The 26,321-nt window shown below is 40.5% G+C and overlaps 2 protein-coding genes across 3 annotated transcripts in view; one reads left to right on the top strand and one right to left on the bottom strand.

The window, feature by feature from the left end:
- The window catches only part of LOC118424246 (probable ubiquitin carboxyl-terminal hydrolase MINDY-4), a 48,635-nt gene extending 36,902 nt beyond the window's left edge, over positions 1-11,733 (bottom strand). For both annotated transcript variants that reach the window (XM_035832787.1, XM_035832786.1), the window contains exons 1-10: positions 11,523-11,733; positions 10,360-10,479; positions 9,182-9,308; positions 6,989-7,184; positions 5,829-5,997; positions 4,514-5,190; positions 3,107-3,275; positions 1,967-2,083; positions 1,105-1,199; positions 344-445 (exon numbers count right to left, since the gene is read on the bottom strand). In XM_035832787.1, coding sequence (XP_035688680.1) covers positions 344-445; positions 1,105-1,199; positions 1,967-2,083; positions 3,107-3,275; positions 4,514-5,190; positions 5,829-5,997; positions 6,989-7,184; positions 9,182-9,308; positions 10,360-10,479; positions 11,523-11,585 — 1,835 coding nt within the window. In that variant the 5' untranslated portion in view covers positions 11,586-11,733. The remainder of the gene's footprint in view (positions 1-343; positions 446-1,104; positions 1,200-1,966; positions 2,084-3,106; positions 3,276-4,513; positions 5,191-5,828; positions 5,998-6,988; positions 7,185-9,181; positions 9,309-10,359; positions 10,480-11,522) is intronic.
- Positions 11,734-14,957: 3,224 nt separating this feature from the next.
- Positions 14,958-20,539, top strand: LOC118424245. Its single transcript, XM_035832785.1, has 2 exons — positions 14,958-16,302; positions 19,702-20,539. Exons 1-2 carry the CDS (start codon positions 16,065-16,067, stop codon positions 19,833-19,835), a joined length of 372 nt encoding a protein of 123 aa, XP_035688678.1. The 5' UTR covers positions 14,958-16,064; the 3' UTR covers positions 19,836-20,539.
- The last annotated feature ends 5,782 nt before the right edge of the window (positions 20,540-26,321 follow it).

Here is a 26,321-nt window from a genome sequence, read left to right as displayed (position 1 = left end):
AGAAGTACGGGTGCTGGCTACAACCCTGGGTGGGATATTAATGTGGTCAAGATGTAGTCCTCCTAAAAAAAGACCTCCACTTTACGCCCAATTTGAAGGGCAGCCCTATTAAAACCTAGCTACTCAGTGAAGTGAGGACAGTCATGTAAAGTGGCTTTCACAAGGGACACAATATCAGTGGCACATCAACGAATTCAAACCCAGAACCTTATGGATTATGGCTTACAGATTTGGCTCAGTCTGCAGGCTTGTATGTAAGATTAATGACACAGACTTTAAATTTGAATCGGACAATAATTGTATACAATCAATAATTTCATAATCAGGTGACACAAGTACTCACATTGCCACTACAGCCAGTTTCTTCCTCCCAGCCCTCCATAGTAAGTCAGCAAGTCCCAATGCTAGACACTCTGACCTCAGCCTAGAGTCAGGACTCAGCAATCTGGCATACAGAAATGAAAACATTTATATATCAAGTCTTAGGGGTGGACTTACTGTGGGAGTAACGTAATCTCCAAGCAGATCCACGATGGCGTAATATAGTATCAAACCCACCGTAGGATCTGCATTCATTCGGCTTCACAAAAGGCTATTAACATCCAATTGTTGCCTAATCAAACTGTGCTTGCTGTGTATGTGTTAATTACCCTCCTTCCTGTTTGGCGTGGATCTCCTACAGGGATGTGCGCAGGTCAATGAACTTGTCCCAATAAAGATATAAATTGCTTGTAAAATCATTAGCACCTTGGATATCTGTGTAGCTGTTAATATATTGGCACAGGGAGGGGCAGAGACACCTTTATTCAATAGAAATGCTCCTCCCTGTTCCAGTGAAGGCAGATCTCCGGTGCCCTTTTGACTCTATTAGCCGGCTATACTCCTTGGCCAGCTTTGATACTATCTTGTGGCACTGTAGGATCTGCTTGGAGATTAGGAGTAACGTCCCTCTCTGGCACATGCAAGTCCACTGACATGACATTTGTACAGTCACGTGGTGTTATTACACCTGACTGTCACCATATTAGTTTAACACTGTTTATTATATGCAACATCAGCAGCATAATCATATCTTAAACATAGTACAATGCTAAACTCATGTACCTGTGAGCGTTTGCCGTCTTGTCCCGAGCCTCCCCAAACAACAGTCTCTTCAGCATACAGGCCTGGATAGCTGCTAGTGCACCACAGGGTCCACCCTACAAGATCAGGAAAATGAAAATTAAATTACCAGACAATAAACAAATACATTTTTACTCCTGGTCTTATGGTCATGGTCCTTTAAAAAGTTTGATACAGGGGCAGAAAAGTCTATGGCCAGATTGTCATCTGTTTGAATGGGCGTTTTCTTGTAACATATAATATTCAATTTCTTTTAAATGTCTGAGAAGTTAAAAAATTAACTAATGTGACCTCGGATGACTGGCAATCAAAAACAATGAATAATCAGGGATGTCCTTGTAGCTCAACTGGTAGCAGCCTCCCAGCTGAGGTTCTAGATCTAATTCAGAATCTATACATGCATTAATTTTGCTGATTGGAGACATCAGTTCAAGTCCATCTCCTAAAAAAGGTCTCTCGGTTTGGGTTGGACCTGTCTTTTAAGATGGGATGTAAAATGAGGATCCTGTGTTTCATGCTACAGCAAAAACTATATCTGACTCACAAAAAATCGATAGCTAATGTTCAGGATAAAAGATACAAAAAAAAAGTTTTCCTGCAGTACCAAGGTCATACACTAGGGGGTCAATAGATCTCTGTCTTCTTTACTATTGACATACCAAAATATCATCACAATTACATGTTCTAAAGCTAACGCTGACTACAAATGAATCGTCTCACTCACTCACTCACTCAGCTCCGCTTGCTCCATGCAGAGAGGAGCGTGGCGCCTCAACACACAGATCTCCAGACTCCATTTTTCATAAAAAAATTAATACATATGAGAGCAGAGTCAGAGACATACCTTGTTCTGTACAATCCCAAACCGCAGTCCCTCTGTATCACAGAAACTCAGACTCTGGTTCCTCCATTCTGCATTGAACTGTTCTGAGGCTGACCCAAACAGCAATGTTTTCAACTCCTGAAAAAACAATTATAGTATAAATCAAATTAGTCCAAGAAGTCTTCTGAATCAGTTGTTCTTGCTTGGAAAACATTTGTCAGAAGTTTCAGGGTTCTAGCCAGCGTTCATCCCTCCATCCTTAGGGTCAGTGACATACAATGTACTTTTGCTGCTCAGAACGGACAAAAAATTTGCCAATTCTGTCCCTCAACTCACGGTGACAAATCAGGCTGTTACATATATAGACAGAACTTGGACTTTTCAAGAATTTTGTAAGGTCAGAATCTCCAGAAAATCAGCAAAAGATTGCAGTGAAGCTGATTTACATGATTTCTTACATCCGCTTGCGACTGGAGATATTGCACTACTAGATAACGAAAAACTGCCTTATTTTGTAGCACTACTCAGTCTGATATTCCACTGCTATAAATGCTATATATCATTAGCCTGGGTACCATCCGGAAAGTAGATCGCTCCGGCGTTCATTATATATCGCTTCTAGCTCTGACATTCATTATACACTATATACAGTCGCTTTTCTGTGTTTCCGTCTGGGAACGCGGACCATCTTAACGTCTGAAATTGTCCAAATCTTGGAAGCAGGCGCTGATTGGTCCCTACACAAGAGCGAAATATGGAATGGATTCAAGCACCCTTTCGAACAGACATTCCAACACCGGACAAACCCTCTGCCCGCTCGTGGGAGGCCTGTTGTCATGGAAGAAGCGCTCTAGAACCTCTTCCTAGATTTGCTCATTAACTGACATAACCACCAAAAGGTTTGAATGTGCAGGTCTCCAGACAGATAGCAGAAGCGAACATAGGAGTGAACTACTATCCGGATGGTACCCAGGCTAATATATCATAAGTTCTATGGATAAACTGAATAAAAATCTATGAACATTACAGTTCTTGCACATCAATAAAGTAGGGAAGTATGGTAAGATACAGAACACAATATCATCAAAGTGCTAAATAATTTCAAAATAATATCAAGACTTCAAAAGCTTTCAATTCTAAAATTTGAATTATCCAACTTACAGCTGCAGTCTCTGCAGTGATTGGTTGAGCATCAGCCAATGGCTTGATGCTTGGTGCAGGTGCAGATAGGGCAAGGTCACCCAGGTCATCCTCAAGGTCATCCACATCTCCCATTTCAAGGTCGCCAAACTTCTTGGTATTACTATTAGAGGAGCTACTGTTGGACTTCCTACAAGATACATCAGAAAAAAAACACATTTATCACATACATCTTTAATACACACAATACACAAGAAAAACACAATTTCTAAAACAGATGAATGGAATATCTCATCCATATTACATATTTCTACACGTGTCAGAGGCGGCGGCAGCAAATTTTGTATTGGGGGGCGAACTTTACTGACAATTTTTACGGAAAATTTGAAATCTTGGCCCTCTAAAATGCCATTTCCTGCGTTTTGACAGGCAAATTTTGCTGCCAGACCAAGCTAAGTTTGATGGCAATTCTGTAAGAAAGATACCTGGTTTTTAGTAGCGAGGGCGATGCCCCCAAAATATTTTCATGATTTCGACGGTACCAAAGGTGCGAGCTGTCGCAAGGTTGGTCTGGGGAAATTTCGAAATCTGCACCCTCTGAAATGTAATTTTCTGTATTTTTAGGGACAAATTTTGCTGGCAGACTATGCTAAATCTAATGCCATTTTTGTCAAAGAAAGAAATTGTTTGAGGGCGATGACCCACACAAATTTTTGCCATGTCGTTGTGAGCGCCCGAGGCGCAAGTTATCGCTAGGGAGGTCCGGAGAAAATTTTGAAATCTTGACCGTCTGAAACGTCATTTCCTGCATTTGGGGGCCACATTCTGCTTGATGTAAACTAAACCTAAGTACGATAGTTAGATTCAGTTTAAAAGATTTTTGAGAGCGACACTCCCGCAACATATTGTCCTGCGCCAAATACGCGGGCCGTCACAAGGGAGGTCTGGCGAAATTTTGAAATCGGAAGTCTCTGAAACGCCATTTCTTGCATTTTCGGGGGTAAATTTTGCCGTTAGACTAGCTTGATTTAATGAAATTTCCATCACCACAAAAATGCAAAAGGTTTCAGCTTGCTTTTCTGGGGGGGCGCGGCCCCCCCAACATATTTTCCGGGGGGGGGGGGGCAGCCGCCCCCCCTGCCTCCCCGGTGTCGCCGCCACTGCGTGTAGTTTTATGATTTTTCATTTAGGAAGTAAAATAACCTTCATTGTATTCTGGGACCTATGGCCTAGTTTCCTGCTAGGATCCCCTTTGCAGTTAGCATGCTAGCATGTGGCTAGCATTGTATTTAATACCCACACACAAACAAGAATACACTCATACAAACAGACAGACCCAAAACAAAACATCCTTACATGAAGGTAATAACCAAAACTCCTAAAATTATTACATGTATATCATAAACAATGTCAAAGAATTCAACTTGCCTTGACTTGCTATTGTTAGATCCATTGTCATCAAAACTATCCTCCAAGTTTTTCAACCTTTCCTTAAGTTTGTCCATCCTGCTACTCCCGCCATTTTCGGACGTCTTGGGTCGTGTCTTGGCCCTTGCTTCCCTCCTTGCCGCCAGCTGCTCTGTCAAGGTGTCTTGGCTTATGTCTGTAAGGATCTCCGAAGGGTTGGACGAACTTCTGTTCGTCTGACTTAAGTTGTTGGGTGTTGGGGATATCTTTCCATCTAGTTTTGCCGCTAAACTTTCTGGTTCCGCGCTTTTTCTTCTTTTATCGTGAGCTTTAGTCCTCGTTCCGACATTCGGACTGACAACTTTGTCGTCCAAACTGGTAGATTTGACAAGTTTGCTACCGGACGTTGGTCTTTTGCTATCGAAGTAGTCGTTTTCTTCTTCAGATACAGTTTTTTTGGCAGGGTCTTTTGCAACATATAGTGACTTGTCACTTCCTAAGTTAGAGTCTGACGAAGAGTCTTTTCTAGTTAAACTACTGCTTAGAGTACTTGAACTGACTTTGCTCTCAGAATATTTGCTAATGGGACTGTCTACGTTGGTAGGATCTTTGGTGAAGTCCAGTTTGTTCTCTGTTCCCAAGTTTATTGCCAAGTTGGGACGGTTGGATGGCGCTCTACCTCTTCTTGACGACCGGTTCTGTTGGAAGTTAAAACAATTAAAAGCATAAATTATTAGTTTATCATAATTATTGGCATCGGTGTGGGGTAATCTTAATGCGTTTGGCTCAGACACTTAAGCTCCTGGGTTTGGATCCCCTGACGTGCCCATTGATGCTGTGCCCTTGGGAGATGCATTTCGTGCGACTATCCTCACTTCACTCGGGTGAACATGAGTTACCTAACTCCGGTTTTGGGATGTCCCTTGGATAAGACATTAAATGGATAAGACATGTTGTAGATTCTAAGGAAAAAACAATTGGCAAATATACAACTATCACAAGCTGGAAGCTTTTGCAGTCTCGTAATTTTTTAAGAGTTGTTGACACCACTCACTTCATATTAGTTTCCATGACATTCGTAACTGAAGCTACATTTAATAGGTACTTATTTTCACTTGAGTCAAGTGAAAAATTATAAGTTAGTTGCCTTTCCAAAAAGGCACAACACTCGGATCTGCTATGAAGATTTGAACCCAAAACTTTTAGCCAACAACTCTAACTACCAAAGCATCAAAGTGGGGGCTCTATCAACAAAGCATAATTCTACTTTCAAATTTAATGAAATGCTTTTGTTTGTAAAATCGTAAAAAAAATTCAAGCATTTTTCAAAACTCACGTCTTGGCTGCTCATGATTGGTCCAGCCATCATTCCGCTCCGCAAACCCCGGGATGAATTAGGACGGCTCTTTTTCGTTTGCGTAGCTTCCGCCGTGTCCCTGGCGTCTGTTGCCGCCATCTTGCTACTTGTTTCCTTCTTCAACTGTAGCACAGACTCCTCGACAGTACTGAAACAACATTACAAGAAAGATATGAAAACAAGTTAACAACATTCTATTAGTATTAACAAGTAAGCAATTACGACACAGTGTAAAACTAAAACACTGCTTTTTTTCATTGAATCAGAGAAATTCTTTCTACCTTTGGGACAGACCAGTTACCAGAAAAATGTAGTCAGGAAACTGTATGTGTAATAGAATCAGGCCTTCTACCTACCACAGTATGGTGCTTGAGATGTTAAGCTGACCAAACTAAAGATCTTGATTCAAGAAGAACACTTGACATAAGGGACAAACCATTGTTGGAATAGCAGAGGGGGGTTAGTATCCTGACACGTGACTTTAGATCAAAACTGGGCATTTCTTTCTCCTTTTTTGTCCAGTTTGCTGTTTTAGTGACAGTAGTGTGGCATAACAGTATTGTGCTCAGAAACAATAAAACAGGTTAGATTATAACTCCCTATGCCTCATTGTTGTGTCATTGGGAAAGGCACATAATAATTCTATTTATTTATTTATTCAATGGTTTGGCTGTTCAGAACACACAGCCAGGGCTGCTCAACTAGCCTATGGCTATTACAAAGGGCTAGCCCTGCTGACAAACACATAGACAATACATAAAAAGAACATTATATTTCTAACACAATGGTTGAGTGAAAACCTCTGAACCTTTTGGTTAAAGTTAAACCTATCAAAAGTATCCAACAAAGCATAATCACATATATATGACATGCTATAGAACTGTCAACATCTGCACTTTTGCCACCAACAGCCGTAATTCTTTTTTTGCTGTTTTCTACTTCAGAATATTTCTTCAATTTTTTTTGCCCAGATCATAATCTTTCTTTCATCATTCCGCACAAAGATGTCTTCCTTTTCAAGAACATCTTCTGAGACCACTTGACTTAATCATGAACCTCTGAGTGTTTTAAGGTCAAAGAAACCTCACTGCAGTGATTCTGAGGAGTACTTCACATCAAGTGATGACATCATCACTAACCTGTGTACACCAGCTTTGCTGACATCAGAGATAGCCGTGCTCCCCATTCCTTCCTCATCCTCAACATTGTGGATGTCGAGGCCAAGTGCGGAGCCCTTCGACGCTCGCTTTGCGTGATGGTTGGATTGGTTGCTATGGAAACCGGAATCGTCCGATGGCGCTTTTGAATGAGAGGCACTTCTGCTTGAGGGACGTTCTATAATAAAGGGAAGTAAATAAAACGGTTTTGTAAATCAAGAAAAATGAGCATTTAATTTTTCTAATAATAGGTAAGGTTGAAGCTTATTGCATGGTTGCTTTGCATGTGTTTGGGTTCAATTCTCACTGACTAAGTACAGTCATACTAAAGACTTAGAAATGGTAAATACTGCATGCTTTGCTGTTAGATAGTCTTCTCAGAATTCTCAATAGCCAATTAAAGAGTCATACCAAAGACTGTAGCTAGAAATGTTACATGTACATACTGCGTTACTGCTAGAGAATTCAGAACTTATGTAAGTTATGAGAAAGTGTATGGAAGTTGAACGTGTACCACTATCGGCTGTATAATATACTTTAATATTTGCTTGCTTGCATAGCTGCGTGGCCCAAGGGCTAAGGAAACAGAGATGGATGCTACCCTATACACCATATGGTGTGTGTGAATGATTAAATTATCAATTAGCAAGTATAGTCAAGAAATAATAAAAATGTAATACTATGATACTTTCATTGATATACATGTAGACAAGACATTTGAACCCAGGATTGTTTTTCCTAACTACAGTGCCAAATGATCTTATTACATGTACCACTGACAGTATATCATGGCAGTTTATGTTATAATAGTTTACCATAGACTATAATGTATGATGATGATGATAGTGTTACAGTAATAAAACATGTACACAGTTTCTAAAACAAGCAACGATTTATCACCTTGCTTTTAACATTTTCTATTATTCATGAGATTTTAAAGAAGTCAGAAGAGCAAGGGTTACTGCTTGTCTGTAACATAGTTTATTTCACATGTCTCAAACAAACGTAACTAGGCTATATATCTAAGCCACATATAAATCATAAATGACATGTAAATGTACTAGTGACTACGATAGCTAATCTCAAAGCAGATTTGGCTCTAAGTCCACCGTTTACGTGGTTTATTTTTCCCTGTAAGGGAAAAAGAAGAGCTCAATATTATAGTAAAAAGTACAGGAAGACATGTTGCAAGAACATCGCGTAAAACATTTCGTATTACACTGAGTCGTACTCTAACAAATGCTCGATTATCAAATTATCCTTAACTTACCATATTAAAAAAAAAACTATCTTTCAACAAAGTTTTTCCTGCAAAATATAAGCTCCTAACATTCTTTAAAAAAGGGCAAAAAAAAAATTATCAAGTAATTTTGAAACAGAAGGAAGCCTTCAAAAAGTATACATATGTATGGTACCTCAGGCCTCGAAATACTGGGTGCATGTGCACCCAGGTGCACCCAAAATTGGAGCTGTCACAGTGCACCCAATTATTTTCTGTGGGTGTACAGGGTGCACCCAAATGTTTTCTTCTAGGTTTATGTATGTAAAGATATTAAAGTATACTAGTATACAACATATTCGTGACATCTAAGTGTTAGAAAGATAATAAAAAATGTCAGTCATGGTACTTAAGAATTCGATAGCTTGTGACTAATTCTTATTAGGCCTAGGAAAAAAAATGTTGTGTTTCCTGTTTCAGTCCTGAAAAAATTAGGGTCGGTAGGTAGGGATTATCTTCTTTTTTTTCTTGTAATTTTTTTTTTGGCTGGCCAAAACTCTAGTGATACATATTACAATACAGTCAAACAAAGTAAACTGAAGTGCATGAGGACACTTCTCTTTTAATGTCAAACTTTAATTTTGTATACAATAGATACATTTATCCTTCATTAGATAGGACAAGCAGTGTTTTTGCTTCAATAGGAAGCAGGCTGAATAAAAATTCTAACTGGAAACTGTGACTCCTCTGCCCACCCCCAAAAAAAAGTCTAGGGTCGGCAGGTTTTTCTAGGGTAGGTAGGGAAACAGGAAACACAACATTTTTTTTCCTAGGCCTTATTAGGTTATTACTTAAATTTAAGTGGTGCACCCAATTTTTTTTTCGTGCACCCAATTTTTCAAGCTGGGTTTTCAACCAGTGCACCTAATCCCAAAAATGAATTTCTAGCCCTGTACCTGAAGACATTCTTGAAGATGGTCTTGAGCCTGAAGATTGTCTCTTGTCCTCTCTGCCGACGTCTATCTTTTGTAGGAAGTACTTGGTCATGACTTCCAGCATCGCTCGTAGTGGAGGGGAGCACTCCTTGGTTTGGAAAATATGAATAAGTTGAACTTTCCTTCTTACAAAGAAGCTACAGTAAATACTCTTTCTTACACCATACATGTTAAGAAGAAGAAAAGTGTTGTTCTCTTCTTGCTCGTAACATGGTACATAATATGTTATATTTACATCATAATAGGGCTATCTTTATGTTCAATATCAGTGTTTTGACCTGGAGTTTGTATTTTGAAATTTATATCATACCTGGTCCAAATTATGTTCAATATCGATGTTCTGCACTTCATGTTACCGTCCAGGGCTCCACAGTTCGCTTCAACTACTAGTATTCGACTTTGATGAGTGTGCCACTGTTTAGTTCCTTTTGCAGGTTCTTGTTTTTGATGCGATCGCGTAGTTGATGTCATGTCTTTTGCTCTCTCGTAATATTCAATAAAACACAAAATAGCCCTCAATCCCGACCCTTCCGCAGGTCGGGCGATCCTACTGTACCCGCGGTTGGGCGGTACCTCGGACGCTACAGAATACCCCGTGTTGCATTCTATGATTTAATTTATGTAATATATGGCCCGAGGCTCCATGGTTTCATTTGGATGATCGGAACTCGCTTGCGTGCACAAGAAGACAGCAAGAAAAGACACGATATGATGTCACACCTGTGACGCGAAAACGTTTACTACGGGTGTGCCGGACCGGGTGATAACTTCCATATCAGACCGGTTCTAAGTTGTATCACTCGGGCTCTATTCGAATAAATCGAACTGTTTCGAGCGGGACGAGTGCGGCGCCATAGAAAGTTCAAAGACTTGATTCGGACGTTAGAACATTACTGTTGCAACACTTTTTGTTCAACCTGGGCACCAACTTTGTTCATCTTCTGGCGCATTTCGCATCAAAACAGGAGTTTTCTCAGGTGGGTATGACATGAATAAAATACAACACGGTGTATTCCGCATCACCCTCGGTCCCAGCCCTCCCGCGGGTCGGATCGCCCTCCGGCCTTTGGACGATTCTTCCTACGGTCGGGCTGGTACCTCAGGTGATAGCCTTATGATAATGAGATGCCACCTGTTACCTTGTTCTTCTTCATCAGGTATTCCAGATGCAGCTCCTTGGCCAGCTGCAGCCGGTTACTGATGCTGCCCTCTGACCTCGGCATCTCACTGTCCATGGTCTGTAGTGTGCCCTTCAGGCCCTGGTGGGAAATGAGTGAATGACAAGTTCTTCTTCTCTTCTTCTTTTCTACTGCTCAGCCCCCTTACGGGGATTAATAGCAGTGTGCATGTTTGTTAGTAACAGGTGCTAATGCCATACAAACATAGGGCAAACAAAGGCAAAAAACACAAGGAAACATAAACAACTGATCTGTGGGTGCAAAAGACAAGACAAGTGAATGTGGTGGGTTAGTGTTATTTACATATATACAAGGACGTGTTGGGCGACTCAATGCAAGTTGTGTCAGATTCCTACAGTATAATACATGTAGTATCTATCCATTGTCTCTCTGTCACTGTCACTGCCTATATATTTCTATTTCTTTCTATTTCTCTCATTGTCTTTGTCAGTGTCTTTCACTGTCTCTCTCTCTCTTCCCTTCTATCTGTCTCTCACTTGCTTTGTCTCTCACTATAATTTGCTCTCTCTCTCTCTCTGTCACCCCAACATCCATCCCAACCTCATCCTTTCCCTCCCTCTTTATCACTCTCTCCCTCTCTCGCTAGATGCCTATCTCTCCCTCTCTCGCTAGATGCCTATCTCTCCCTCTCTCGCTAGATGCCTATCTCTCCCTCTCTCGCTAGATGCCTATCTCTCCCTCTCTTGCTAGATGCCTATCTCTCCCTCTCTCGCTAGATGCCTATGTCTCCCTCTCTCGCTAGATGCCTATCTCTCTTTTCATATCTACCTATCTACATCTATTCATCGTTTTTCTCTATAGCTGATTGTCTCTAGGTAAAATCACAGCAAGGGACCTGAAATGTAATGTTATCTAGAAACTACTACTTTGTACTCAAACTGCCCCCCTCCCCTCCAACAGATAGTAATACATCAATACGCCAATCAAGATAACACGGGTAATATGATACGAACGAATATTTCTGTAAGTGTAAAGACCTTCTTTACTAAATCATGACACTTTCAGCAATTCTAGATTTAGAAAAAGGAAAACGTTACATCGACCGAAACACATTTTCAAATCGTTTGGGATTTTTGGGAAAAAAATTCTACAGAACTTATTACCTTCCGACTTAGGTATTCCCGGACCAACGAAGAAGCTACGTTCTCAACATTTGAGTTCTCCATAGTCCTGGATATCTGTTATATCACTTAAAACCCTTCAGATGATTTGTATCCACACATTTTTGCTAAATAATGGACAAAAACCCCGTTGCTTGGCACACAACGTTTTCGACCAAAATAAAGACCGCCATCTTGAATGGAATCTACCACTATCGCAAAATGGGGGAGGAGTGCCTCATTTGTCTAACCATGAAAAAGGACAAAAATTCCGTAAAACTTTGTTAAACTTTTCTATATGATTATTTAGATTAGTAATATAATGTTAATTATATATATTTTCTTCAGAACAATATGTATAATGTTTTAAAAATATATTGATAGTCCCCTTTATAATTACTAAGTCGTATAATCTGGTTTACTGTGTTGCATGCTGGGAAGGCGGGAATGTGACACCTGTTTGAATGTACATAACTTATAGTTACTTGCTAGTAGTAGTACAGTATTGACAGTCGAATTCGGCAGGTGATTATTATATTTGGGTACTGGTACTTGATATTTTTATTATGATTTCTGTCGTAGTATCTATTGCCCATCATGTCGTATTATGCCCTTGTTGTTATTGTCTAAAAAAAAAAAAACGTCAAATGAGTTAGTCCAGTCCATTTCTAAACGTTTCTAAAGTAACCAACAACAGTTTGATTTTCAGCTTGTTGTCACTGCCGTTTGAATAAAGATTTTTTGTTGATTTCTTAAGTTATGATATGGAACATAAGATTTAATTGTATGAATTTATAGCTGGGAACGGCTCCATTCGTCTTTTTTTACTGTATTTAGGTAATGTTGCTTTGAATATATGGATGGCACCCTCTGGGGACCCAAAAACCCATGTAAGCGTGCGGGAAAAAAAGGCCAATTAAGTTACCTTCATAATGAAATCTTAGCGGCCAGGGAGGTTGGAGAAATGAATGAACACACAGAGTATGGTATACCGAACAATAGATTTTTCTTTTTTTTTTGCTCTTCCATGTTATGTCCTTTGACCCTAGAATTGACCTAGGCATTCTATGAAATTAGTATACGGCTTCCGTTATTTATTTTGAAATATACAGCGTATACTTGCTTTGTACGTATACGATTTACAGTATAGTTCAAAATGAATGTGCGTGCAGATGGCATCCATATAATCAAACGAACATGGCCTTACTTCCATGATAAAAGGAGGTATGACGGACACACGCACATACAATAGAAACACACACACACACACACACACACACACACACACACACACACATACACACAAGTACATTGACAGATGAACACAATCTCTCCGTCTCACTCACACATACACACGCGCGCGCTCACACACAAATATACACAGAGACTCACACGCACATACACATATATAACTTTATTGCACAACAATTTAACGGGGTACAAAGTATGGCATCTACATAACTTAAGTTTTATAGCTTAACTTAATGCTTATCTAACTAATACAGGAGTTGTAGTATAGGATAAGTTTCTTACAGTCATTGGAAGCTTTTACAATCATTTGGGGAATTTCTAATGTCTAAACCTTCTTGACTCACTCGCGCGAATACACAAACACACAGCTCACACTCAATTATAAACACACACACACACAGAGACTTACACGTACATACAGACACACACAAAAAATACTACATTTATGTCAACACCTACACACACGCACACATTAAAAGCACCCACATCACACGTGAACATAGTCTTAAAGAGTGAAAGTACATCCCACGTGTATCACCACGACGCACGTGCAACAGGTGTTAACCGGTTCCACATGACAGCTCCATCCCCTACACGTTCCTATCTCCACCCTCACGTGGCAATCCACCTGCATTTCCTAACCTCAACCCGGTACACGCGAACACTTCTGTACGATAGCTGTTCCGTATCTTTTAACCTCTGTATCTTCGTACTAATTAACGGGAGTACGAAGGCCGACACGTGGAAATACCCGTGAAACTGGATGATGCGGTAAATTCTTCGCAACCAGGGGGGATAGAGAGGTAAGAAAGTCAAGTGAAAAGTTTTTAGTCAAGGTTTTTTTAAGCTCACAGAAATAGTCAACATTGCATTATTGTAAATGTAATCCAAATGCGAAGTATTTTGATTTTAGTAGATGTATAATAGTGTTGTATGTATGATAGCTCAAATGAGTAAGTCCTGAATGCTGTTCTAAAAGTGTGTCAATTTGGCGTTATGATACATAAATACAAACAAACAAACAAATAGATATCTATTTCATTTGTCAAAAATTGTGGAATTCCATTCTCTTCACGTTTAAAGTGATCATTGATATATATGAATTGCAAATGTGAGTACCTTTTGATGGGACAACTACACTTGCATATTAGGTATATCATATATAGGATTTGACCTAGTTCGAGTAGCTATTGTTGACCATGAAATTATCAAATAGATGTCGCTCGACTAGAAATATGAACATCTGCTTTGCATTAGACTTAGTGTTCTTGAACTATATTCGAGGTGAATGTACTGAAGTGACATTCTTTCAGTCCTGGCGACATATCCGTTGAATATTGTTGAATTCAAGTAAACTGAGTCTGCAAACACTTTCACAAACTTTAGCGTGGTATTTTACGTCCATAGTTTGTGCATGTGTCTGATCTCCAAACAGATATTGGGTGGGATGTGTTCCATAAAATCCGTATGAATACCGTAAAATTCGTATGAATACCGTAAAATTCGTATGTTTCTTCTCAGTGGATCCTGTACAATCCATAAAATTTGATTCGCATGTTTCTTCGTATACTATAGTGGCCATAGTATGAACTCCGTTAAACTCGATTCATAACGTTATGTTTCTTAGTGGATCACATGAATTCCGTAAAATCCGCATGTTTCGTCGTAGAGGATAGTATAAATTCTATAAGATCTGCGTATGTAGTTGCTGTAGTGGATAGTATAGGTTCGGTAAAACTAGACAGATGCTTCTTAGTATAGATCCCTAATAATTCGTATGTTTCTACCCGGTATGAATTCCACAAAATTCGTATGGTTCTAAGTATTAAGATATATGACTTCCCTAAAATCAGTGTTTCCTAGTAGTGGATTGTATGAATTCTGAATATCTGTATATATTCTATAAAATCAGTATAAATTTCATTAAAAAAAGATGAATTAACACTTAGCTACACGTGGTTTAGGTTAGGGACTGCCTTTTTTGTTTTAAGATTTTACTTGTCTGCCTTGGGATTTCGAGACACCACGCGTCCCCACACCTGCTACCGAGGCGTTCACGTGAACACCCGGGCATCAGGTCGTGCTAGCGGGCATGTTAACCATCTGACAACCCGTACACACGTGTCTATCAGCATGTACCAAGAAAAGAAACAATAACACCGACAATAAAGCTTTCCTGGCCGACGTCAGTACCACGGCATGGAAAAATACCAAACACGAGTGTAGCACGCATCAAAGCGGTTTGCCAAAACTCACCCCACCCCCCTTTTCAATGCCACTACGGAAGTGCATTGAAAGCTCAAGGACAAAGGTTTCTCTCCAAGCGTGACACGCTTTTCTTTAGCAGGTGAGAGCAATCCTTTGATAAACTCACCAGCGTTTATAAAAACGCTCCCTCTCGTAGTATTCGACACTAGACTGCCACCAGATTACACAGTTGAACAGATTTTCATCTACGAAGAATCGGTGCAGCGTTTTGTCCACAACTTTCCAAGAGATATACAGCGTTTGCGAGCCAATTGGACAGGGAAATAGCGGTCACTGTGACTCTCGCTTGACGTAACAGCGAAGACGTGGTAAATATATCTTCCTGTTGTCTTCTTCTTCAAATAACAACTTTAAGATCCCAAGAGAGAGTACTGTGCAGTATACGGAAGAAGAAGAAGCGAGCTGGAATCGGAAGCAGAAACATCTTCCGCCGCTACTGAAGTCAACGCCCATCGGAAGCCGGCTAGAACCGCTCCTTGCACCGGAGGCTCGCTCTGTTTACGTACGGGACCACATCCACACCCATCCGGTCAAACTCAGAGAAACCTATCGGTCAAACCAGTCGGAACAAATCATGGACTTTCTATTCCAATAATACCACGTTGTCATTGTTTACCGTTTTCCTACTACGTTTACGCGTATTCAGTCATCCATCCAGAGTTTGCGTCAGCCTGAGGTCCTCCGTCCCCTGACCCATTCAGAGAACGTTTGAAAACATTTTTTTACAAGTTCCACCCTCTTTCGATGAAAGCAAGCTATTTCCTGGACTAACAACAAGCCAAATATCTTCTAAGAACTAGTAGAAGTACAACAAGTTGTGTGCCGTTGTCTGAATCAGAACACTTAGTCATCAAGGACTTGCGTCAGGTCTTTCGTGTCCTGGACGATTCACAGAAAGTTTGACAACATTAGTCTATAAATTCTTCCCTCTTAGGGAGAAAGCAAGTGATATTCTGGACTTCGAGCTACCAGCAAGCCAAATTTCTACTATAAACTAGGAGAAAAGTCTCCACAACAAGTTGAAAGATGGAGTTCCCCAAGCCAAGTCTTATTCTAGTCGTATTGACTGTCGCAATGTTGGTCGTAACTGAAGCGAACAACAGCACACCACGACTGGAGCCAGTACGACTATGTGGCCGAGACTTCATCAGGACCGTCGTACGAGTCTGTCCCGACGAAGGACGCAGGAGAAGAAGTCTTGAAGAGTTTGAAATTCCGTCGAAGACGTCCAAAAAAGAGGGACAGACAGAAGAAAGCACAAAAGGTGAGGGTGACTTTTTTTTCTTTCTTATTCTTAGTTATGCCTATTTATGTTAGAAATCACATACGGCAATATTTCTACGATAGCCAGTCCAAATAAAGGCAACGTTTTACGTTCATATTTATATTAACAATTTTTTTTTTTTTTATAATTCATAGCAAAGAAAAATAATATGGTTTACAGATACAAACAATTCACGGTAACTTCATGATGTCTCTTCAAATGTGACGCTATGTTCTGTCTATAACCTTGTCAGTTTGAAAAAAAAAAAGCTTTATGTTTTGGATGTTTTGCAGAAGCCACTGTGTCTGTTTTCTGAAAATCTTGTAAACATTTGAACGGAAATGCTTTGGAAAAAAACAGGAAATATTCGATTACATACAAGGTATTTGATACGGTTGAAGGCCAGAATACGTGAAAACAAATACACTCGTACAAAGAAAAGGGCAGAGATGTTGATAAACAATATTTACGTTGGAAGAGGGTCAATAATGTTGTTGCTATAGTTGTGCGACACATGAGTAAAAAGCGTGCTTTGTAAACTAAAAACATGGCCACGCCATGAATGTCATATCCGTTCTTTCGCCCCCTCCACCAGCTCCCCCCCCCCCAAAAAAATATATATATATACAAAATAATGTTTTGCCAGAAATAACAGCGTTGCAACAGAATTAAACATAACGGACCATGATAAATATTCATAAAATATTTTCAATGTTCGCAACTGTTAACGCTCGTTCACCTTTATCCGTGGGGTAACATATATCCGTTGATTTATGTCGACGGACGTTGGTTTCAAATTGTAATATTTTCAAAATCTAGCAGTTTGATCTCACATTTCATCGGAATAATAACCCTAAATACCCTGCTCTTGAAAACAACGGATATAGGTTACCCCGCGGATAAAGGTGAACTAGTGTTACTGTCTAGTTCTTGCTCATTTGCCCAATTTTGCCAATTGCGAGTTTTCAACGACAAAAAATCAAAACATTGACGCCTATAGGACACGATTGGCGACGAATTGCACCCTATTGGCGCCTGTTCGCAAACAGTTTGCGAATGAATATGTCTTTCGCAAATAGTTGCTGACTTTTGCGTGGCCAAGGTATAAGATACAGGCACACGCAAAGATCTTGATATATTCTTACGTGTATTTGTAACAGATCTTATTCATTTGAAACGTTTTGTTTGACCTTAACGCTTGCTCTGCCAGATAGGCGTGGTTAGCTTTGGCTACGTAAATGAACGCCGTTGACATGAATGTGGGTTTAGCGTGTAAACAAACGCCTGATTGAGCACATGTGGGGGTTGAACGCACTGGCCCGGCTCACGTCTCTAAACACTGCCGTTGGCCACGTACAACAGATAAGGGAAATGTTTAAAACGCCCTGGGAAAACTTTGAATAGCTTCGACCTTGTGAGCTGATAAATCAATCAGATGTTAGGTATAGCTCGGTTTCTGAAGCATTTTCTATTGGTTTTGACTGTGGAACATACACTACAAAATGAAAAGCCCCATAAAAACGATTAAAAAACCTTTAAAAAACAGCCACAGGTTAACCTCTGCCTGGAGAGTATCTAACGTAGTTAACGAGTGCTTTGAGACAATTTTTTTTTATTTCTATGGACTCATATGTTTGTCTCTTTACTCTCGTCTCAAAGCACTCGTAAACCAATCAGGTTTTGACAATACAAGATACAAAAGAAAAGCCGCAGCCTAACCTCTGCTTGGAGAGAAATGTTAGATGTAACCCTATATATGTTTGAGTATAAAGCAAATCTTTGAAAGATAGTTTCACTCAAACCACTCTGCTTTCTCAAAGTTTGTCCTGTCCTCCTGTCAATCATTTAATCACCAAGCCATGAACCGACCAATGACTGGAACCCACGGCAGGAGTGCTTCCCGGCCAATAGAAAATAACAAGTCCATATGTCCTGTTACGTCACACTGTGACGTGCCAATTTTCCAAAAGACATGTTTTCATAAAGGACGTGTTTTGAAAATAATGAGTACGAGCTGTGACCCTTTGCGGTTTTGGAGAAGTGTCAAAACTAACTAATTTCCTCCGAGCGTTAACATGTTATCGTCCAAGGAAGAAAACACGTGTAACGGATGTACCGTTTTGGCCATAAGATCATCTTATCACATACTTTGCCGTGGAATACATCAAAACAAGCGACAGGGGTTCGGCTTAATCAGTCAAATTGTAAATAACACGCTACGTTTATCTAGGTTTTCAAAATCTTCAAGGATACCCTTTAAACTGGGAACTTTGAACCCCCCCCCCCCCAGAAAAAAAATTGTGCAAGTGCCAAAATGCTTGATGTGAGACTGGAGATGGTCAAAACTACATGTTTGAAGATAATAAAGTTATTTGCTGCAAAATAGAAAGGATTTGACTCAGCTATTGTTTAAGCAGTTATTTTGCTACCTTCTACGGGGTAATTACGACAGTGTTTAACTTCCTGCTGCTAGGTGGCGCTGCAGTGTGAAATTGTTGTCCCAAACGTGACTAAGTGTGTATCCCCCCCTCATTAAGTTTTATGACCAGAGTAGATTAATTCTGATTTATACAACTTGCGTGTCGGTTGTCCTTTTATGCTTTCCAACATATACTTTCGCTAGAATGTAAGATAATCATTAAATGGAGATAAAATATCAATTCTAAAGATGCTGCTAGGTGGCGCTTCAATGAGAAAAATGCAGTCCTTAACGTGACTAAGTGTGTATCCCTCCTCATTATGACTGGAGTAGATTAGTCCTGATTCATACAACATTACTATCGTCCTATTAACGCTAGGAGTGGGACCGCGTGGCACGATCGGGAGCGCGTTGGTCTCAGGCCCGAGAGGTCCGGGGTTCAAATCCGCTTGCCGTGTCACCGATCTTGTGCCCTTGGGAAAGGCACTTTACACGACTTTCCTCACCTAACTCAGGTGTAAATGAGTACATAGCTGCGGCTAGTGGCAGTGACAGGCCTTTGTGGTGGCGACAGGCCATAGGGGCATGTTCGGGCATGACGCACCCGCCATGACACATGAGTCAGGGGTAGGAGGAACCCCTTGCATCCTTGGTCGGAAATCCTCCTAGGAGACGGAAACTCCAAATAACAAACCTGCATCTGCTGGGGCCGTCTTACACGTTGCATACAGTTGCCCCTGTAGGACTAGTGCGCCAGTGGACGAGAGGGTGGAGAAGGACGTGCACATCCCTCCTTCACCTTAAAATCCCAAGTGCAGGCCAGGCAGACGGGTCGCCTTAAACCCGTCCGCCTACCATTGTCTTCCGAGACAGACGGATGCCAACAACAACAACAATTAACGCTAGAAAGTTAAATAACCATTAGATGGAGATTGAATTTTAATTCTAAAAAATGTGTATTTCATATTGACCCCGTCTAGGTTTGGCAGACGTTCTTGGACTGCGGAAGTGGAGGGAGGCCCACCGCCTGACGAAGCGGAACGTACGACTAGCTGAGCGGTGTTGTCACCAAGGCTGCACCATAGCGGAGATAGCAGAGAGCGTCTGTTTCTGATGGCGGCGTTTCATAGGCTTCGCCCCCCCCCTACCTAACTCACATAACGCTGGGTCACCTTTATCCGCAGGGTAACTTATATCCGTTTATTTTAAAGCAGGGTATTTAGGGATATCAAGTCTACGGTATGAAACTTCAATTTTTGACAATAATGAACGTTGATATAACAACGGAAATAGGTTACCCCAATATTTGCAAATATTGCAGTTGGATACAACAACGGATATAGGGCACCCCTTGAAAAAAGGGTGAACTATATATACCCAGAACATTCGATTCCTTGCCCCCCTCTCTCTTACAAACTCTCTATCTCTGAGTTTATCTATTTTCTACATCATAATGGTGTTTATTTATTTATTGACGTATCTTATTTATTTGTATATTTATTTTTTGGAATACTTTTGTTTTATGCATATACAATGTATCATGTGATTAAGGTTTAGGCATATCTTTGAATAAGTATCACCGTGATATAGTACTGACATGGTTGCCTCTTTAGACAACTACATCTTCACTCAGTAAAGTAATAGAGTAGAAGTTACTTAAAAGTAAACGTTATTTGAATTGTAAGATATATCACAAAACGGGTTATAAGGTTATTTCTTTCATAAAGTGGCATATTATCAATTTTTATGAAAGTTTATGATGTTGCAAGAATTTATGACAACTTTAATAAGCCTGTAGAAAAGTTTGCTAAAAAAGGACACAACAATTACGATTTGTAACATATTGAATGAATTTCTCACAAGAGCCTTTACAATTCGGTGTTTTTTTTTACAAAGTTGTGTTTTTGCCTTGCCGCCAGGCAAGGCTTTACGCCAGGTCTTTTCCATGGATCAATGGACGGACCTGTTAACCTTGCTCTTCCAAAGACCCTTTCAAAGGCCCTTCCAAATCGCCTTTCTCATGGACAAGTTTGACGGCTTAGGCAGACAATGGTACACCCTCGTTGAATTTTAAACCGTCCGTTTTACGTATTTGTTTCTGTTTGCGGTCGGTTCTAAAAGCATTTAATATTTGGTTACATTTAATGAATGAAGCGTTTGTATGGTAAAATTCTAAATTCATTTTGAGTGGCATGAAATCAAGTGTATTATCTCGCAAAAAAAAATGCATTAGCTATTCATAAAGATGAAATTATTCTCGAATCAGGCTAATAAATTGTATGTGAATATATAAGTAGCCATGACGTCATCAAAACGTTGCAGATCGCATGGGAGACCTTTCGAGACCGCAGCAAAACGCTAACGTGAGTTTAGGAGAGCGCCAGCACAAAACGTCACACGAGAAGTCGCAATAGATAATATTTAGGATCATTTTTTTTATATTTCAAACATCAACCCTAGCCCTGCGGCAAGCAATAAGTGTTTGTTTGCAATGCATATTCTATATGCGCCGCATTTCAGAACGCATGCCTAAGAAACTCCGGTGTGAGTCCAATTTTGCATCAGCAGGTTTGTACGTAGATAAATTTCCTAGTCTTTATAACATCATTTCTTTCAAAGTTATCGCTAATTCAGAAATAAAATGTAACGCCTTGGAATATGTAAGATAATATTCTGGCTAATATAGATGTCAAACTTGTAGTTTTATCGTAGTGATTCCTAAAATAATCATTGTTTTATCAGACTTTGTGAGGCCGTAGCTAACGGCAAGGAACGTTATTATCCGTGACGGGAGGTTAAACCGTGATTTTCAGAACCCATCTGTCAGTCAAAAACTAGCTCCGGTATGCAAATTCTTTTGAGTGCTTTACAAAACCAGTTAGGTATACGACTTAAAACCTTGTAAGTTTGAGCTCACAAAGATCGCACGCTGCAGCGACAAGTTAATCCATCTTCCGGTATGTTTACATCTCGTAATTCAAGCCGTGGGAGGGGGGCAGGTATCGTAATTTCAAGGATTTCTACTTTTCATCCTCACATTACTCCTTCATCATCACAGTAAATATAGCGAAAAGTTAATAAACTGTCCATTCAAGACAACCAACATGCCTTGAAGAGTCCCTGTTTCAAATACAGTGCAGGCTTTGTTACGTCAATTCTGCGGCCTTCCGAACATGCGCCATTTTGAAAGTACGTCCCTTCACCCCTATTGTCAAAGTGCTCACATCCAAAGTCAGCAAGACGAATCTTACCGGCGAAACCAACTGGCCCCGACATGGGGACGTACCGTAGGGAGTTTGTAGTGTGTTTTGCAGGTATATTTTTGGGGAGCCATTCGCAAAACAACGTATTTACCGCCATTTGCTTACCAAACAATGGATGAAAAATTTCATAGAACATCATAACCGTGTAGTGCAACAGCAGAATTGATTTGCCGCTGGTTGATGTGTTTTCGGGCCAAGTTTTGATCGCGATACCGGCAGTTTACCGACATGCCGATTTGCCATTTAAACCTCGAGTAAGTGGCTGCCGATTGATACAAATTAATGTCGTTGTAAATATGAAATCCATTGATCAGAAGACACCAGTGAAACAGCAGGACTTGAGAAAGAACTTCGCCTTGCTAAAGGTTGTCGAGTCATGCTACTAAGAAACATTCTGAGCGAGGATGGACTTGTAAATGGTGCACAGGGTACAGTGGAGGACTTCCTATCACAAGACTCTGAAAATGACCAACAATACAACTCAAATGTGCCAACTGTTACAGGAGTCTACGTCAAGTTTGACAATCCCAGGGTTGGTCAAATGTTACAAGACCCTACCAAGAACAATGCTATTCTTATCTCAGCAATCACAGCAAAATTCTTTGCACGCTACAGCACTGTTTTCACCCGGACACAGTTTCCACTCCAACTTTCTTACGCATCAACTTGCCACAAAGTACAAGGCCTATCATTGTCAAAAGTTGTACTTGATATAGGACCAAGTGTATTTAGCCCTGGAATGGTATATGTTGCTCTAAGCAGAGTTACCTCACTTGAAGGTTTGGCCATACTAGAGTTTGAACCAAAGAGGATAACAGCGTTTCAATCTGTCTTGAGAGAGATGACAAGATTGACTCAAAGTATTACACCAAGTCAACAACCAGACAGTACATGACAATGCTACTATATATATTATCATGACAGTAAACATAAATTACCTACTGAACAAATACAGAGCTTATTTACTCAATACCATAATTGCAACCATTGTCGACTGCACATTTAAAACATTTACATACCAATAAACTGTATACCTTCTGATCTGTTCAAATACCCACTATTGACTGTGGAGAATACCTGAAAATTTGCCATTAAAGTTTAAGACTGAAAAAGGCTGTGTTACCTTCAGCTATGATGCAATGAAATACAAATAGGTAATGCAGCATGGCAGACCATTGTCATCACTATGACCCACATCCATATGAAAACCCTTTTGTTTGTTAAGAAAATTTACATCACGTCTGAATAGCCCTATACATACGAAGCCAAGCAAACTATGCATGTAGAGAATATACAAACACTGCATTACCTTTTAGAATAGAATTGACACGATTTCACTTCAACCATTCTTTGCATTGTTTACAAATGTCATTTGTGTAAAGACAAACACACCTTCCTTACTTCATTGTGATTAGCACAAATGCACACTGCTCTGATGAACTACATCAAATATTGCAATATACAAAGCTATGCCATCTGATAAACAACACGTTTCACATAAGTTGTTCAATTCAAATTTGTCAAAAGACAATTTATTTTTAACTAATTGTTCAATCTTACCATAGTACATATACCTGAACTGCAGTCATTCATATAGTACCCTCTCAACTTACCACAGTACCTCAAATTGTGCAGGCAGTACCCACTCACCTCACCACAGTACCTGGACTCCTGCTGTGCATGCAGTACCCACTCAGCTCACCACAGTACCTGGACTCCTGCTGTGCATGCAGTACCCACTCAGCTGACTGCAGTACCTGGACTCCTGCTGTGCATGCAGTACCCACTCAGCTGACCGCAGTACCTGGACTCTAGCTGTGCATGCAGTACCCACTCAGCTGACCACAGTACCTGGACTCCAGCCATGCATGCAATACCCACTCAGCTGACCACAGTACCTGGACTCCAGCCACGCATGCAGTACCCACTCAGCTGACCACAGTACCTGGACTGCAGCCATGCATGCAATACCCACTCAGCTGACCACAGTACCTGGACTCCTGCCATACATACATTACCCACTCAGCTGACCACAGTACCTGGACTCCAGCCATGCATGCAGTACCCACTCAGCTGACCACAGTACCTGGACTCCTGCTGTGCATACGGTACCCATTCAGCTGACCACAATACCTGGACTCCTGCCGTGTATGCGGTACTAACTCAGCTGACCACAGTACCTGGACTCCTGCTGTGCATGCAGTACCCACTCAGCTGACCACAGTACCTGTACTCCTGCTGTGCATGCAATACCCACTCAGCTGACCACAATACCTGGACTCCTGCCGTGTATGCGGTACTAACTCAGCTGGCCACAATACCTAGACTCCTGCTGTGCATGCAGTACCCACTCATCTGGCCACAATACCTGGACGCCTGCTGTGCATGCTGTACCCTCTCAGCTGACCAAAGTACCTGAACTCCTGCTAACCATACAGTACTCACTCAGCTATCCTTTCACAGAAATGAAATAAATTAAAATTGTTACTGTATATCCTTGAAATAAGGTCTAATTATTTCATATTTATTAGTTGTCGAACGTCAGAAAATGCAACATCATATTTTAAGACACCTACATATATTTACAACAAGATTAACAGATCAATACAAGGCTTTCGCTACCATAATACGTATTTAGCAGACAAGCAAATTATCCCTACTGCACGCCAACGCACAGCATTTTGCCTTGCCGGGCTTGAAGTGCCGACCCACTTTTTCCTGACGATATTCCTACCACGCGGCAAGGCACAGCTTTTTTAAAAAGATTTCTTGTTTTACTTGAGTCGAACTTTTTCGTTGACCGGCAAAAATTCTGCGACCGGATTTTGGACCGACTAGAAAATAAACAAATTACTCTGGCACAGCGTCAGCAGGCGCTTTCGTGTTTGAGGCTTATTTAAGTCCATGAAAATAGCAAGAGCGAAGTACAGGAGAGTTGATAGTCATTTTTGTCAAGTCTCTACAGTCCAAACTTGGTCTAACTTAACAGAGGCAGCTAGCGATGTTTACATGAAGATAGGATACTCAATGAAACAGATTCGGTTGCAGCGAAATGGACCATCGTTTTGAGTATCGCCCATTTACGAACAATTAGGCCCAGGTTCATGTCCGGACCTGGACCTGATCCTCTGGATCTGGACCTGGACCGTACTTGTGCCTAAATATTCTCTACCGGTACCCACCCCTAACCACAACTCTCAGCTAGCTACAAGTGCATGGTGCCATTGCCCGGTCACAAAGTCCTTGGCCGTATTGATTGCATACAAGGCACAGGTGCCAGATGTGCGTCTGGAATGTTCTTCTTTGAGGAGGCCGGCAACATGGAGGTCACCTCCTTGAAGGGCACATTCTATCGGTCATACACGCCACCTAGCGGTTGACCCAAGTGGTGCAGCAGATTCTAAGATAGCTTGCACGCCAAGGACGAAGCGTGAGGCCCTGGTGTTATCGTCTAAGAGTGGGGGAATGTTGGCTACGCGTTGTTATCGTGATTTCTAGACGTCAAAACCTCACGTGGGGGAGTCACTAGTGAGTTAGCTGCACCTGACTTTGGCACGGAAAGAAATAGGGGCCAAATATTTGTAGAGTGAAGTCATTTGCGGTCAAACTAAATCAAAGATTTTTGAAGATTAAGAAACAATTATACTTAGCACAAACCTACACAAAAGAGGCTATGCCTCTTTGTCTAGACTGAGTCATGTTGAAAAATAAGTAACATCGATATCAAATGTCGTGATACTACGGTGACATAATACCGCCACATGAAAAAAAATGTCTCGAATATTCCAAGTGTCCGTACCTTCAGGATTACTGATGCTGTATTGGTACATTTCTGTTAATTACTTTTAATTCATGTAGTTTCCCTTATGTTGAGATGAGTTAAGGTATACACAATGTGTGCAAGTTGATCATTTCTGTCCGTGAGCAACAATTTATCTATGGATTTAATAAACGTACAAATGCATAAGGTTTCTGGTTAAGTTTTTCATATACATACTTCCATATGTAATGAGATCATGTTTGTCATAAAAGCATGGATATTGTTATGCTTCATTGTTGTAATTCCCGTTGCAAACTTGCTGCTATGAAACTATTTTACAATATGATGTAAGCAGTTTTTTTATGGTTATTAATTGATAATTAAACAACTTTAAAGTGTTAATGTTTCTATCAAACATGGGGCAAGCACGAAAGTTGCACTCATCCGAATATGAATGGTTTGTTACCAAGTCTAACAAACTTTTACATGTTGTTCTGTTGTAGTGAACAGACGATGTACATTAACTTTTCTTATTAAAATTTCACAATTATCATGATCATCTTATAATAAGATTTTT

This window comes from Branchiostoma floridae, chromosome 10 (genome assembly GCF_000003815.2).
Source record: "Branchiostoma floridae strain S238N-H82 chromosome 10, Bfl_VNyyK, whole genome shotgun sequence".
Classification (NCBI taxonomy): Eukaryota; Metazoa; Chordata; class Leptocardii; order Amphioxiformes; family Branchiostomatidae; genus Branchiostoma; species Branchiostoma floridae.
Note: the sequence above shows the minus strand (reverse complement) of the source record. Positions and strands in the feature narration are given on the sequence as shown.